The 14,860-nt window shown below is 44.0% G+C and overlaps 1 protein-coding gene across 1 annotated transcript in view; it reads left to right on the top strand.

Annotated features, from left to right (window-relative positions):
- LOC311129868 (signal transducer and activator of transcription 1-like) overlaps positions 1-14,658 on the top strand; it is a 34,443-nt gene extending 19,785 nt beyond the window's left edge. The window contains exons 9-24 of the mRNA XM_084162387.1: positions 3-161; positions 738-830; positions 1,071-1,130; positions 1,297-1,326; positions 1,420-1,510; positions 5,488-5,529; positions 5,641-5,724; positions 5,913-6,011; positions 6,318-6,453; positions 6,823-6,878; positions 6,965-7,056; positions 7,228-7,367; positions 8,043-8,228; positions 8,606-8,681; positions 9,378-9,474; positions 13,108-14,658. Coding sequence (XP_084018513.1) covers positions 3-161; positions 738-830; positions 1,071-1,130; positions 1,297-1,326; positions 1,420-1,510; positions 5,488-5,529; positions 5,641-5,724; positions 5,913-6,011; positions 6,318-6,453; positions 6,823-6,878; positions 6,965-7,056; positions 7,228-7,367; positions 8,043-8,228; positions 8,606-8,681; positions 9,378-9,474; positions 13,108-13,131 — 1,465 coding nt within the window. The 3' untranslated portion in view covers positions 13,132-14,658. The remainder of the gene's footprint in view (positions 1-2; positions 162-737; positions 831-1,070; positions 1,131-1,296; positions 1,327-1,419; positions 1,511-5,487; positions 5,530-5,640; positions 5,725-5,912; positions 6,012-6,317; positions 6,454-6,822; positions 6,879-6,964; positions 7,057-7,227; positions 7,368-8,042; positions 8,229-8,605; positions 8,682-9,377; positions 9,475-13,107) is intronic.
- The last annotated feature ends 202 nt before the right edge of the window (positions 14,659-14,860 follow it).

Genomic DNA, 14,860 nt, shown 5'->3' with positions numbered 1-14,860 from the left:
AGGTTCACTGCGGTGGCAGAGGGCTTACAGCAGGTGCGTCAGCAGCTGAAGAAGCTCCAGGAGCTGGAACAGAAGTACACGTACGAGAATGACCCCATCACTCAGGGCAAAAGCGCTCTGGAGGAACGCGCTCTCGCCCTGTTCAAGTACCTCATTGTCAAGTGAGACCCGCTCTATGTCACCTACTGTATGTCTATGTTCCTGTAGGGATCACATACACATACTAAACATGTATGCACTCACTGTATGATAGGTAACTTAGCCTGAGACCTGAAGACTTGAGTTAGCTCCCAGCGTTAATGTCTAGACTCTAGGCTCTGTTCCCCGACTGGCGGCCCGCAGGTGGTTTTATTTGAAAAATACATAATTGTCATTGTTGGACATACAAAAGACTGTAAAAACACCATGAAATCAGCTCCAAGTTATTATAATTTTTGAAATCTGTTCACAAGTATTCCCACACATAATAGAGAGACACGTGATCATATACAAATGTAAGCAAGGTTTAAAATGATTATATTTTTGTCAAATATTATATCTGTTTGGGCTTCTTGCGGTCAGTTAGTAGTCTACAAATTATTTGTAATTATGTTCCGCCCCAATCCCCCCCCCCCCCCCCCCACCCGACTGTCCACTCAAGAAAAATGGAGCTGAAGTTGATGATCCCTGCTCTAGGCTTTAGTGGAGTGCCATAAGAGGATGTTTGACATAATGTTTTTGTGGTGTCTGTCTTTTAGTTCTATTGTGGTAGAGAGACAGCCCTGTATGCCCACTCACCCTCAAAGACCCATGGTGCTGAAGACTGGGGTGCAGTTCACTGTCAAAATCAGGTGAGGGCACCAGCGCTACACACTCCAAACTCAATGTGCAATACTGTATTGACTAGTAGCTAGTAGAAGCCTGCAAACCCAGATGAGAGTTGGTTAGCCATCCGTGCTGTAACTCCTCAATTAAGACCCACACCTAAATACTACACTCTTTCATCCACATTAGTTCCTGATAGTCATTTGGCTTGCATTGTGATTACTTTATTGGTATCATAATACTCTTGCACCCGATATTTTCCCCAGACTCCTGGTGAAGCTCCAGGAGTTCAACTACCAGCTCAAAGTCAATGCTGTGTTTGACAAGTAAGTGAATGAGAAGTACGTACCAGAGCCATATACATACACACACGTGTACACATATGGTTTTGGGAACTGCTTAATGTTATATTTCATAAATTGTATTACATTATTATATTTTATCAATGGCAAAATTCAAAATTTCAGTCACTGATGTATTGGATTTCTTTAGGGACGTCACTGAGAGGAACACAGTGAGAGGGTATGAAATGTTTTGGTCTCTGTTATCTAACTTAAACCTGAAGTAGCCTAGTTAGTAGTCATTACATTTCCTCTGATTTGATGTCATTTCCAGGGTCCGGAAATTCAACATCTTGGGAACCAACACTAAGGTTATGAACATGGAGGAGTCCAATGGAAGCTTGGCAGCGGAATTCAGACACCTGGTATGAACTGGCACATTCAGATGTTATACTGTACATTGTACATATGATATACTGTACATCAGGGTTCCCCAATAGGTGTCCCGCTCCCAGGTTTTCTGAGCATTAAAGACTGTAAAATCACCCGGAAATAGATCAAAGGGATTTTGTTTTAGGAAATCTGTTCCCAAGTATAAGTAGGGAGATGTGTCTGATAGTATCATAATGTAATCAAGGTTTTAAATTATTATGTTTTTGGGCTTCTTGTGGTCAATTTGCAGTGTTCAAATTATTTATAATTATGTTCCGGCCCTCCCGACCATCCTCTCCAGAAATAATCACCCCCCAGCTGAATGTAATTGAGGACCCCTGCTGTACATCAATGATGATAGCGTCATATACTGTTCATATTGTAATGACTAGGGTTGCAAAGCTACCGGTAATTTACCAAAGGTAATCTATGGCAAGCTATGGTAACTTTGGTAATTTATACTTTAGTAACTTTCCAATTGTTTATTCATATATAGTATTAAAAAAAGATGTCTGAGTTGTCCATGAGTTTCTAGTGGATAGACCATATGGTTCAAGAGAAAATAGCCTAATTAATGAAAAAAGCATCTAATCAAAAATTGCATTATTTTCAATTAACTCTGCAACTTTTCCAACTATTGGCTTTTTTCACAACTGCCACCAGTTTGGCGACAAAACATTTACAACAATGACATATTGACTTACAGGGGTGTCATGCACCCCAAAAATTGGAGTGGCCACAAACTATGCACCCAGTCTGTAAGTTAGAGAATTTTTCAAACACCTAAAGCAGCTTTTTCCTGCAATTCAGAGTCATAATCATTATGCTTAATTCTATGTTTAAAAAATATGTATAGTTTTCTGCGTATCTAAGCATACCTCTTGAGCTGTGTGTATCCTCCTGACTGGTGGTTCTTTATTAAAATATGCTTCTATGCATCTCTGCAAAAATCTGGGTAAAAGATTGAAAGGAATGTGAGTCTTATTCAGTACATTTAGTTATTGCTTGCTTTTCTAAAGTCTACCAACCTTGCCAGCAGGAATGCCAGCTAAGATAGTTAGACAAGCTAGCTACTCGTACTTGATTGATATCCTGAAATGGCTTCTTGGTAGCTACAGTGAGGGAAAAAAGTATTTGATCCCCTGCTGATTTTGTATGTTTGCCCACTGACAAAGACATGATCAGTCTATAATTTTAATGGTAGGTTTATTTGAACAGTGAGAGACAGAATAACAACAACAAAATCCAGAAGAACGCATGTCAAACATTTTATAAATTAATTTGCATTTTAATGAGGGAAATACGTATTTGACCCCTCTGCAAAACATGACTTAGTACTTGGTGGCAAAACCCTTGTTGGCAATCATAGAGGTCAGACGTTTCTTGTAGTTGGCCACCAGGTTTGCACACATCTCAGGAGGGATTTTGTTCCACTCCTCTTTGCAGATCTTCTCCAAGTCATTAAGGTTTCAAGGCTGACGTTTGGCAACTCGAATCTTCAGCTCCCTCCACAGATTTTCTATGGGATTAAGGTCTGGAGACTGGCTAGGCCACTCCAGGACCTTAATGTGCTTCTTCTTGAGCCACTCCTTTGTTGCCTTGGCCGTGTGTTTTGGGTCATTGTCATGCTAGAATACCCATCCACGAAGCATTTTCAATGCCCTGGCTGAGGGAAGGAGGTTCTCACCCAAGATATGACGGTACATGGCCCTGTCCATCGTCCCTTTGATGCGGTGAAGTTGTCCTGTCCCCTTAGCAGAAAAACACCCCCAAAGCATAATGTTTCCACCTCCATGTTTGACGGTGGGGATGGTGTTCTTGGGGTCATAGGCAGCATTCCTCCTCCTCCAAACACGGCGAGTTGAGTTGATGCCAAAGAGCTCCATTTTGGTCTCATCTGACCACAACACTTTCACCCAGGTCTCCTCTGAATCATTCAGATGTTCATTGGCAAACTTCAGACGGGCCTGTATATGTGCTTTCTTGAGCAGGGGGACCTTGCGGGCGCTGCAGGATTTCAGTCCTTCACGGCGTAGTGTGGTACCAATTGTTTTCTTGGTGACTATGGTCCCAGCTGCCTTGAGATCATTGACAAGATCCTCCCGTGTAGTTCTGGGCTGATTCCTCACCGTTCTCATGATCATTGCAACTCCACGAGATGAGATCTTGCATGGAGCCCCAGGCCGAGGGAGATTGACAGTTCTTTTGTGTTTCTTCCATTTGCGAATAATCGCACCAACTGTTGTCACCTTCTCACCAAGCTGCTTGGCGATGGTCTTGTATCCCATTCCAGCCTTGTGTAGGTCTACAATCTTGTCCCTGACATCCTTGGAGAGCTCTTTGATCTTGGCCATGGTGGAGAGTTTGGAATCTGATTGATTGATTGCTTCTGTGGACAGGTGTCTTTTATACAGGTAACAAACTGAGATTAGGAGCACTCCCTTTAAGAGTGTGCTCCTAATCTCAGCTCGTTACCTGTATAAAAAACACCTGGGAGCCAGAAATCTTTCTGATTGAGAGGGGGTCAAATACTTATTTCCCTCATTAAAATGCAAATCAATTTATAACATTTTTGACATGCGTTTTTCTGGATTTTTTTGTTGTTATTCTGTCTCTCACTGTTCAAATAAACCTACCATTAAAATTATAGACTGATCATTTCTTTGTCAGTGGGCAAACGTACAAAATCAGCAGGGGATCAAATACTTTTTTCCTTCACTGTAGTTATGAGGTTTGGAGATTGGGAACCTATCTGGGCTAGCGAAAGCCAACTACCTAAAATTGCTAAATGGCTAGTACTATTACAAATGTATAAATATTTTTTAAACATGACAAATCTGAGGGGACACGTGCCCCTGTGCCCCATATGGGCATGACGCCTCTGTTGACAAAATAAGATAAATACAAGTGTAAACAAATAAATAAAAGGATATTTCAAGCTGAAACCCTCATTAAACACCAATGGTATTCACTTAGTAGATGGTTTATATTAAGGATAATGTTTAATCTTATTTTATATATTTTACATGTGATAAGGCCACAGAGAGGGCCAAAGATAATTAAAGACATCTGTGATAATCTGAAGTACCTATAAATGGTCACTAGATGTCATCTTATAAAATAAAATAAAACCTTGAAAGTTACCAAAATTCGGGTAAATTTAGAAAGTTTCCAGCTGGGGTTGGAACCGGTTCAGGGAATAAAACCGAAAACCGAATAAGAACGGTTATTTTCAAATCTTGAGAATCGGTTAATAATGTTATTTTTAGTTCCAAAAATATTCCTAATGTCTAGTGTACTGTATAGTTCTGTAATTCGGGGAAGTTATAATGCTAGTAATAGCCTGAAAATACATTCCAATTCACGTTTATGTCAAGATGTGCAGCGCTTCAAGCCAAGCCCCCTCCATGTCCACCCCTCTCTTGCTCTCTCCCCACCTGTGAAATTTCAGTCGCATCTCATGCCTGCACTTATCTGACCAATTAAACATGTAAACAACTATTTTATCCGTTCCACAACAAGCTGCTCTATCGGCGTTAATTAAATTAATGAGCTAAATGTAAAAACAATGTTGATTTCATAGGAAGAAATAAAGGATGAAAAGGAACTATATGAACCTTTACTTTTTTTTGGTTCTAACAGGTTCAGAACTTTATTTTCTGGATGGAACACCAGAACGGAACATAAATAAATAGGGATTCTGCTCGGAACGGCCATTGGAAAATTATTTAGATTCCAACTAATATATTACTAATTTCTGTAATATACTGTCCCTTTGCAACCCTAGTAATGACGCTAGCCTTCATAAGAGCATAATGAAAGTGGGTTGATGTTAGCATTCTTGCTTGGGTCGCCGATTGCTGTAACAGTATATCATGTGTGTGCTGTTCAGAACCGTTTTTAAGTTTTGTTGTTGTTCTTCTTCTTCTTTTGGTTACTTTACATGATTTACAACTATTTTCTTCCCCAGCAACTAAAGGAACAGAAAGTTACAGGCAACAGATCAAATGAGGTAAGGAAAGCACATCAGGTGTGAGGATGATTGTGATGTATAAAACTCATGTAAAGTCATAGTAATACATATTCTATTTTCAAATTGATGTACGTCTGTGTGTCGACTCAGGGTCCTCTCATAGTGACGGAGGAGCTCCACTCTATTAGCTTTGAGACTCAACTCTGTCAGCCAGGACTCCAGGTCGAACTAGAGGTCAGAACAACAGTAACTAATCTGTAGAGCTTTAAAAAAGACATAGTATACACTATTGTCATGGAATAAATATTTGTTAGTAATACACACCAAGGAACCTGACTGTCTGTACTGATGTTTCTCTCTGACTTCCCCTGTGTGTGTGTGTGTGTGTGTGTGTGTGTGTGTGTGTGTGTGTGTGGATCCAGACAATGTCCCTGCCCATTGTGGTCATCTCCAACATTAGCCAGCTGCCCAGCGCCTGGGCCTCTGTCATGTGGTACAACATGCTGACGAGTGAGTCCAAGGTACAACCCCTCTTACCTACCCTTCTCATTCAAGACTAAATCCTCACTTGACATATGCATAGCTACAGTATCTATCTATCTAGTTACTCAGATTCTGCCCTCTGAGAACTACAGTAACTTTTGTTCTTTTAACTGCCTCCTTACTTCCGTCATGTGATCCAGACTGGACAGGTGTAATCCAGGGGGATCCAACTCCTGGTCCTGGAGAGCCAGCTGGTGTGCAGGCTTTTGTTCCACCCCAGCACTAACACACCTCTTCCAAACTATCAACTTATCATCTCCATCCCTCTCTCTCCTCCTCCTCAGAATCTGTCGTTCTTCCTGAGCCCTCCTCAGGCCACCTGGAGCCAGTTGTCAAAGGTGCTGAGCTGGCAGTTCTCCTCCGTAACCAAGCGAGGCCTCAATGACGAGCAGCTGAGCATGCTGGGAGACAAGCTCCTGGGTGAGTCTTATTGTGACTTGGCGTGGTTTTGTGCCACGACACAGCCACAGCAAACCCATCTGTGATATAAAGGTGCCCTAGTTGGTTATAAAAGTTGGCTATACATACAGTATGTGAGGAGGCCATTAGTTTTTCTCGACACACATATCTGGCAAGCGAGTCTAGGTGACCAACTAATTTGGCCAACTAATCCCAGATAAAGGCTAACAATGCAAATGTTGCTTAAGATCTATTCACCATATCAAAAGGTTCACCATATCAAAAGGTGCATAAACAGCTTATGCCCTATGTCATGTAATGCTCATAACGGTGTTAGCTAAGGTCGTTCCATTAAAGTGAACCAATAATAATACGAAATTCCTGTGACAGGTCGAGAGGCAGCGGGAAACCCTAATGGGCTCATCCCCTGGACCAAGTTCTGCAAGGTGTGCATCTCACTGGAAGTTTGGTGTTTTAGCCAACCCCTGTGTTTACTTTGGGCTGTGTATTGAGTGTGTCTTTACCTGAGCAGAATGTGAATGAGAAGAGCTTTCCATTCTGGCTGTGGATCGAGGGAATACTGGACCTGATCAAGAAACACCTGCTGTGTCTGTGGAATGATGGGTAAAAGCCTTTGAGTCAGCATTGCCCCAGCAAAGCCCATTCAGTCTAAAACATCTCTCCAACTCACAACTCACATTACTTCAGTATGCCTTTTTGAAGCCTAGGTATACATTACTTTTTTGAAAAGTTACTTTATTGTGCTATAATCCACTACATCTCTATGGGCTATAGGTGTATCATGGGCTTCGTTAGTAAGGAGAGAGAGAAGGCCCTGCTGAAGGACAAGGAGCCTGGGACTTTCCTGCTGCGCTTCAGCGAGAGCAGCCGGGAGGGAGCCATTACCTTCACCTGGGTCGAGGGCTCCAATAACGGTGTGTGTGTGTGTGTGTGAGTGCGTGTGTGCATGTGTGTGTTTGTAGCTTTGTAGTTTTGTAGCTGTAGATGAAGGGGAGGTGACAGGTTAAATAATGATTTTTAAGCCTTGAGACAATTGAGGACATGGATTGTGTATGTGCCATTCAGAGGGTGAATGGGCAAGACAATAGATTTAACTGGCTTTGAACGGGGTATTAGGTGTCAGGCGTTCCGGTTTGTGTCAAGAAATGCAACGCTGCTGGGATTTTCACGCACAACAGTTTCCCGTGTGTATCTAGAATGGTCCACCACCCAAAGGATATCCAGCCAACTTGACACAACTGTGGGAAGCATTGGAATCAACAAGGGCCAGCATCCCTGTGGAACACTTTCAACACCTTGTAGAGTCCATGCCCCGATGAATTGAGGCTTTTCTGGGGGGCAAAAGGGGGGGAGGGGTGCAACTAAATATTAGGAAGGTGTTCCTAATGTTTGGTATACTCAGTATGTACCCATGTACATACAAAAATATATATATTTTAATTGTTTTTACACATTATGAGTATGTGTCTATACATCTGTCTCCTTGTATATGTGTTTCTGTTTGTATTATTTTACCAGGTAAGCTGACTGAGAACACATTCTCATCACATTGTGTGTGTGTGCATTTATGTATATCTATGAACATATAGACGTCCATTTCCACTCGGTGGAGCCCTACACTAAGAAGGAGCTGGTCGCCGTCTCTTTCCCTGACATCCTCCGCAACTACAAGGTGATGGCTGCCGAGAACATCCCTGAGAACCCACTGCTCTACCTCTACCCCAACATCCCCAAAGACAGCGTCCTCACACGCTACTACAGCCGCCCCACAGAAGGTAACTAACAAGTTGATAGAAATGTATATATGTTGAGGAAAGATTGAGTAGTTGAAAAGGTACAAATGGTGTTGAAGACTTCAATTCCAGTCAAAGCTATTATACACAATATTCACTGCATAGCATACTTTTCATATTTTGTTGTGCCACACCATTTTCCCCATTGAAATACTGACCACTGGTAATGGCTTTCCACAGGAGGTTGGGGAGGCGAGGAAGGCTCATAATAATGGGTGGAATGGAGTGTGTGATGTTTGATACCATTCCATTCACTCCGTTCCAGCCATTACTATGAACCAGTACTCCCCAATTAAGGTGCCACCTGTGTTTGGTTCTGATGATAACCTCTAGACGTTTATAACCTTTGACCTCCTCAGCTGTTGAGCCAATGGAGTTGGAGAGTGCCTCTGAGGCTGGCTACATTAAGACGGAGCTCATCTCTGTGTCTGAAGTGTAAGTGTGATTCTTGTTATGAAACACCTTTTACTGTTTTTATAGGCTTTCATTGATTTAAGATACACCCAACAGAGAACACACACAGCCCAAAGTACAAGTAAAGGTCAAATGAAAGGTGTAAGTCTCTTGTTATGTCAGTCACTGACAGTCACTCACCCATGTCAGCAAAAATATTTTTAGATTGGTAAATTAGTCTAGCCAACTATCTCACTTGTAGTAATCATGGTTGAAATACCGACCGTGGGGCCCCCATTGATTGATTGTCACTCTCACTCAGATATATTAAAAACTGCAAACATTTCTGTCGGCCCCATGGCAAAATTAGTAGAAATACATGAAATTAATCTTCTTTCCGCCTGATGGCAAAATATGTAGAATTACAGGCAATTAACTCTTTCTCTCCGCTGGGGGCCGGTTCTGACTGCATGTGTGGGTATGGATGTGGGTACACAGACCCACGAGCCACTGCGGCCCCTCATGAGGAGTTCAGATTTTTTGCGGCCCCGATCCTGATCAAAGTTGCCCATCCCTGGTGTAAATTAACAATAATAAAACAATGCCAAATGACCTCTAATTTTTGCCTAGATTTGAGTTTTTTATTTATTACATTTTTATTTATTTTAGTTATTAATGTCTAAAGTTGATATTTTCTCCTGATTGTGTAGCTGTTGGTTGCGTTCTGTTTCTCCTCAGCCACCCCTCCAGACTACAGGACACCATGCTGCCCATGAGTCCTGAAGTGTATGGAGAGCTGACCAGAATTATTAACCCTGCTGAGATTGACAATGTGGTAGGTTACAGCCAGACAGCACCTGCCACACACACAGATTGGAGACACTGTGGTAGGTTTTAGCCAGACAGCACCAGCCGCACACAAATTAGAGATACTGTGGTATGTTAGACAGCCAGCAGTAACCACACATAGTGGTTGCGTTTGTCATGACTTCCTCCAAAGCTGCCTCCTCTCCTTGTTCGGGCAGGCTTCGGCGTTCGTCGTCACCGGCCTTCTAGCCGCTGCCGCTCCTCATCTCATCATTCCATTTGTTTTGTCTTGGTTATTACACACACCTGGTTCATATCCCCTCATCAGTACCTGTATAAGTGTTCCCTCTGCCCCCTTGTCTTTGTGTGTGATTGTTTATTGTGGAGGATAGAGAAGCTTGGTGGAGCTCCTTGTATTTTGTATCATCTGGATAATTCCCCGTGTGCCTTGTATTTTCCAGTGCGCCTGTTTTGCGCAGTGGAGTGTTTTGACGCATTACTGCGTAACTCTGTGTTTCGGAATAAATCCTGTTATTCTGTGACTCCTTCGAAATCACTCATCACAGAATCACACACCAAGACATGGAGGAGTCAGCAGGAGAGGAGCACATGCCTGGAGTCGTGGTGCGGGTCCGGGAGCATTCTACGATGCTAGCCAGCTTGGGAGAAGCGATGGATCGGGTTCTCCAGGTCGTCCAACGCCTGGATAGGAGAGGACCCGATCTTTCGGGACCAGCTGAGCGACCGGATCCAGCCACCCACACCCCAGCAACCAGAGGGATTCATATATCCCGACCAAAGGATTTTGACGGGACAGCTGCCCGCTGCCAGGGATTCATCCTGCAACTGGATCTATACTTCTCGACCATCAGCTCCATCGGCGTGGGAGAAGGTGTTCGCCCTCGTCTCCTGCCTCTTGGGGAAAGCCCTGTGGGCCAACACCAGTCTGGAGTGAAGGAGGAGCCGTGTTGGACAACTACGGGGAGTTCGCTCTCCTCTTCCGGGCAGTCTTCGATCACCCGCCTGAAGGTAGAGAGGCGGGCGAGCGGCTGGTCCACCTGAGGCAGGGGACGAGGACCGCGCAGGACTTAGCCCTGGAGTTTTGTACTCTAGCGGCTGGGTCCGGGTGGAACGAGCAGGCCCTCATCGACCATTTCCGGTGCCACCTGCGAGAGGACGTCCGAAGGGAGCTAGCATGCCTGGACACCACGTTGTCCTTCAATCAACTGGTGGACATGGCCATCCGGTTGGACAACCTGCTGGCTTCTAGAGGACGTCCTGGAAGGGGCCTGTCCGTTTCACCCCCCGCCCAACCCCGGATCACGAGATGATGGAGCTGGGTGGTGCGGCGATCCAGGAGAGCGGAGGACAACAGCGCCAGTGTCACTCTTGTGGCACGAGAGGACATTCTCTTGTACGCTGTAGTCAGCGTTCTTTTGGGTCTGGAGGAAGCAGGCAGGGCACTCTCGTGTCACCCCAGATATTGAACACCCACACTCATTCAGAGCCCTGTGCTACGCACTGTACCCTACACATCCACTTCCCTGATTACACGGTAGTTCCCCAGTGTAAGGCGCTGGTCGATTCAGGCGCAGCTGGGAACTCTATGGACAGGTCATTAGCACATAGTCTAGGTATTACATAGAGAACAAGTCACCTTTTTTATTATTGAGTCTCCTGAATTCCCTGTTGCATTGGGTCTTCCCTGGTTAGCACTACACAACCCCACCTTTTCATGACCGCAGAGGGTTCTCACAGGGTGGTCGCGAGTGTCAGGGTAGGTGTCTAGCTGTTTCCGTTGGTGCAACGGCATTCCCCCCGAATACCTCGATTTGGCACACGCGTTTTCCAAAACGCAGGCGACCAAATTACCACCTCATCGGGCAGGAGAAATGATAAACCTCCGGGTAGACGCTGTGCCTCCCAGGAGTCATGTGTATCCCGTCGCAGGCTGAAACGGAGGCGATGGAGACATACGTCTCTGAGTCCTTGCGCCAGGGGTTCATACGTCCCTCCACTTCGCCCTCCTCGAGTTTCTTTTTTGTGAAGAAAGACGGAGGTCTGCGCCCTTGCATTGATTACCGAGCACTGAATAAGGGGATAATACCTTATAGTTATCCTCTGCCCCTCATTCCATCTGTAAATCGAGTCAATGCATGGGGCGCGCTTCTTCACAAAATTAGATCTCTGGAGTGCGTACAACCTGGTGCGTGTCCGAGAGGGGGACGACTGGAAGACAGCATTCAGCACAACCACGGGGCATTACGAATACCTGGTGATGCCGTACGTCTTCAAGTCCTTTGTGAACGAGGTGGTTCGGGACATGCTTGGTCGCGATGTAGTGGTCTACATCGATGACATTCTGGTGTATTCCGCTATGCGTGCCGAGCATGTGTCCCTGGTTCACAAAGTGCTGGGCCGACTTTTGGAACATGACCTTTATGCCAAGGCAGAAACGTGTTTGTTTTTCCAAAAGTCTGTCTCCTTCCTCAGATACCACATTACCACCTCAGGTGTGGAGATGGAGGGAGATCGCATTTCAGCTGTGCGTAACTGGCCGACTCCAACCACGGTAAAGGAGGTGCAGCACTTTATTGGCTTTGGCAAGGTCGCAGCTCCCATCACATCTCTGTTGAAGGGTGGGCCGTCCCGGCTCCGCTGGACTGCTGAGGCTGACAGGGCCTTCTGTAACCTGAGGGTTCTGTTCACCTCAGCCCCGGTACTGGCCCATCCCGATCCATCATTACCGTTCGTGGTGGAGGTGGATGCGTCCGGAGGTAGGGATAGGGGCTGTCCTATCTCAACACTCTGGCACGCCACCCAAGCTCCGCCCCTGTGCCTTCTTCTCCAAGAAGCTCAGCCAGGCGGAGCAGAACTACGACGTTGGTGATCGGGAGCTGTTGGCTGTTGTCAGAGCCCTGACCGTGTGGAGGCACTGGCTCGAGGGGGCGAAACACCCTTTCCTCGTCTGGACGGACCACCGTAACCTGAAGTACATCCGGACAGTGAAGAGGCTGAACCCTCGCCAGGCCAGGTGGGCCCTATTCTTCACCCGGTTTGATTTTACAATATCTTACATCCCGGGTACGAAGAACGTGAAGGCAGACGCACTGTCACGGCTGTACGACACAGCGTTCCCCTGCTCAGCCGTTCCATGCATAAACCAATGGTTGCGTGCAACATCATCGATTGTGCCGTCCGGCACCAGATTGCTATAATATATGTGGTTAGTTGATACGTAAAATAATTATCTGGGTGTAGTAAGATCTGGCATGCGTCAGCAACGCCTGGGCAGAGGAATGCGACCCTTAGTGTGGTAGGTTAGAGACAGACAGCGCCAGCCACACACAGAGATGAGAACACATATCTATCTAATCATCATAAAACACAAAATGTGGAAAATATGTGAACATTTGAGAAGACAAGACAGCCCTGGGCTAAAATTTGAATGTAAGGTCCTGGCAAATCAGCTGTACTGCTGTCATAACTGAAGCATTTATTTCCAAATCTTTCATGCGAGGGTCGGGATAATTCAAGCATTTTCTATTTACTATGTGACTGTGCCGCTGTGTAACACACACAATCACAAAAGGGCATTATTCCACTATTGAGATGCAGCCCATTTATTTTCCCTGATCCTGTGATGTCTCTCTCCCTTCAGATGTGCACTCACTTCCCAAACTAATCAGCCCTCTTCAGGTGGTGCCCAGGAAAACTTGTGTAAGCTACCGAGCCGAGTACTGAAGACACCCCACAAAAAGGATGAAGTTTGCAATAGATTTGAAAACACAACCAAAACTGTACATATACATGTAGTTCTACGTTATCATTTTATGTACACGCATGAGATTTTGGGGCTTCGAGTCCAGCTGTTTGTAATAAGGAATGTCATTCTATGCTACTTGTATGACAGGGTAATATTTTGTATATGCATATGTAATGTGGAGAAAAAGAAAATCAAAAAAGGATGCAGAAAGCTGTTCTTCACTTTGTAATAGATCCCATTTTGTAGTAACTTATAATAAGGTGAAATGGTTAAGCTGTTCTGGGTCGTTCCACGAAATGAGTGCCCTTTAATATTTTAGTCAAATGTTGCACCAATATTGAATTTAAAAAAACCTGTTATATTAAATGAAGTGGCCTTTAATATAGACCACATGGAGACTTCAATAAATCAGATGTTTAATATGAATAAAGGCTTGCTAAAGTTCCAACCCTGTGTCAAGATTTTAACCCACTGAATCCCAACATTTCTCCAAGTTTCTCCAAGCCCTAGTTATTTTGTTCCTTTGACAGTCATTTCTGAAGAATCGTTTTTTCATGTGAATAGTGATTCATTTGCGTCTGTCCCTCATTTTAATAAACATAAACTGAACTCTAGTTTCAATATGGTGAAACTATTCCTTTTGCAATATTGCTTTCAAAAGAAACATTAAACATCTAATAGTCAAATCACTGAGTAAACGCAGGTGCGCTGGGATCTACTCTATTTTTGTAAATTTTCTGGTGATTTGTGGTGGAAAACTTAGCAGGTCGAGCATAACATGTCAACCCTGTTAGCCATAGATAGGCTAGAAATTATTTAACAATTACATTTTTGGGGTGAAGCTTGCATACAATTGCCACACCCTGTAGCACACAAGCTGCAATTTCCCCTGTCACAAGGGGATTCATGGCTGATTTAAGAAGAAATCGTCAACCCTGGTACTTTATTTGCCACTTATAGTCTATTTTTTTATTTTTTTACCTCTTGAGATGGGAAAACATGTTTTATGAAGTTGAACATGTGCTCTTTATGACAGAATGTGAAAACTTTGTGCAATCAAATGTTTTCTTTGACCAAGTCACACAGAATTTGTGGAACAACCCTTATATGCAAAGTTGACTGCCTGGACTTCATTGTTTCAATTGAGGAAAAAGAAGAGCTCTCTCACATGCCTGAAAAGCTTTGCTTTATTTAACCTTGTTTATTAAAATATATTTATGTGTATATCCTGTGATGTGTGCAAACCTGGTGGCCAACTACAAGAGACGTCTGACCTCTGTGATTGCCAACAAGGATTTTGCCACCAAGTACTAAGTCATGTTTAGCAGAGGGGTCAAATACTTATTTCCCTCATTAAAATGCAAATCAATTTATAACATTTTTGACATGCGTTTTTCTGGATTTTTTTGTTGTTATTCTGTCTCTCACTGTTCAAATAAACCTACCATTAAAATTATAGACTGATCATTTCTTTGTCAGTGGGCAAACGTACAAAATCAGCAGGGGATCAAATACTTTTTTCCCCTCACTGTATGCCTTAAAATAACAGAAAATGACAAGCATGTATGGCAATACATTCAGAACTGTCTTTAGTTGGAAATTTAGATTGGTCTGTGACTATTGTTGACACCTGACATAAACCATCTGT

The sequence above is a fragment of the Coregonus lavaretus genome, assembly GCF_964263955.1.
Source record: "Coregonus lavaretus genome assembly, chromosome: 5".
NCBI lineage: Eukaryota > Metazoa > Chordata > Actinopteri > Salmoniformes > Salmonidae > Coregonus > Coregonus lavaretus.
Note: the sequence above shows the minus strand (reverse complement) of the source record. Positions and strands in the feature narration are given on the sequence as shown.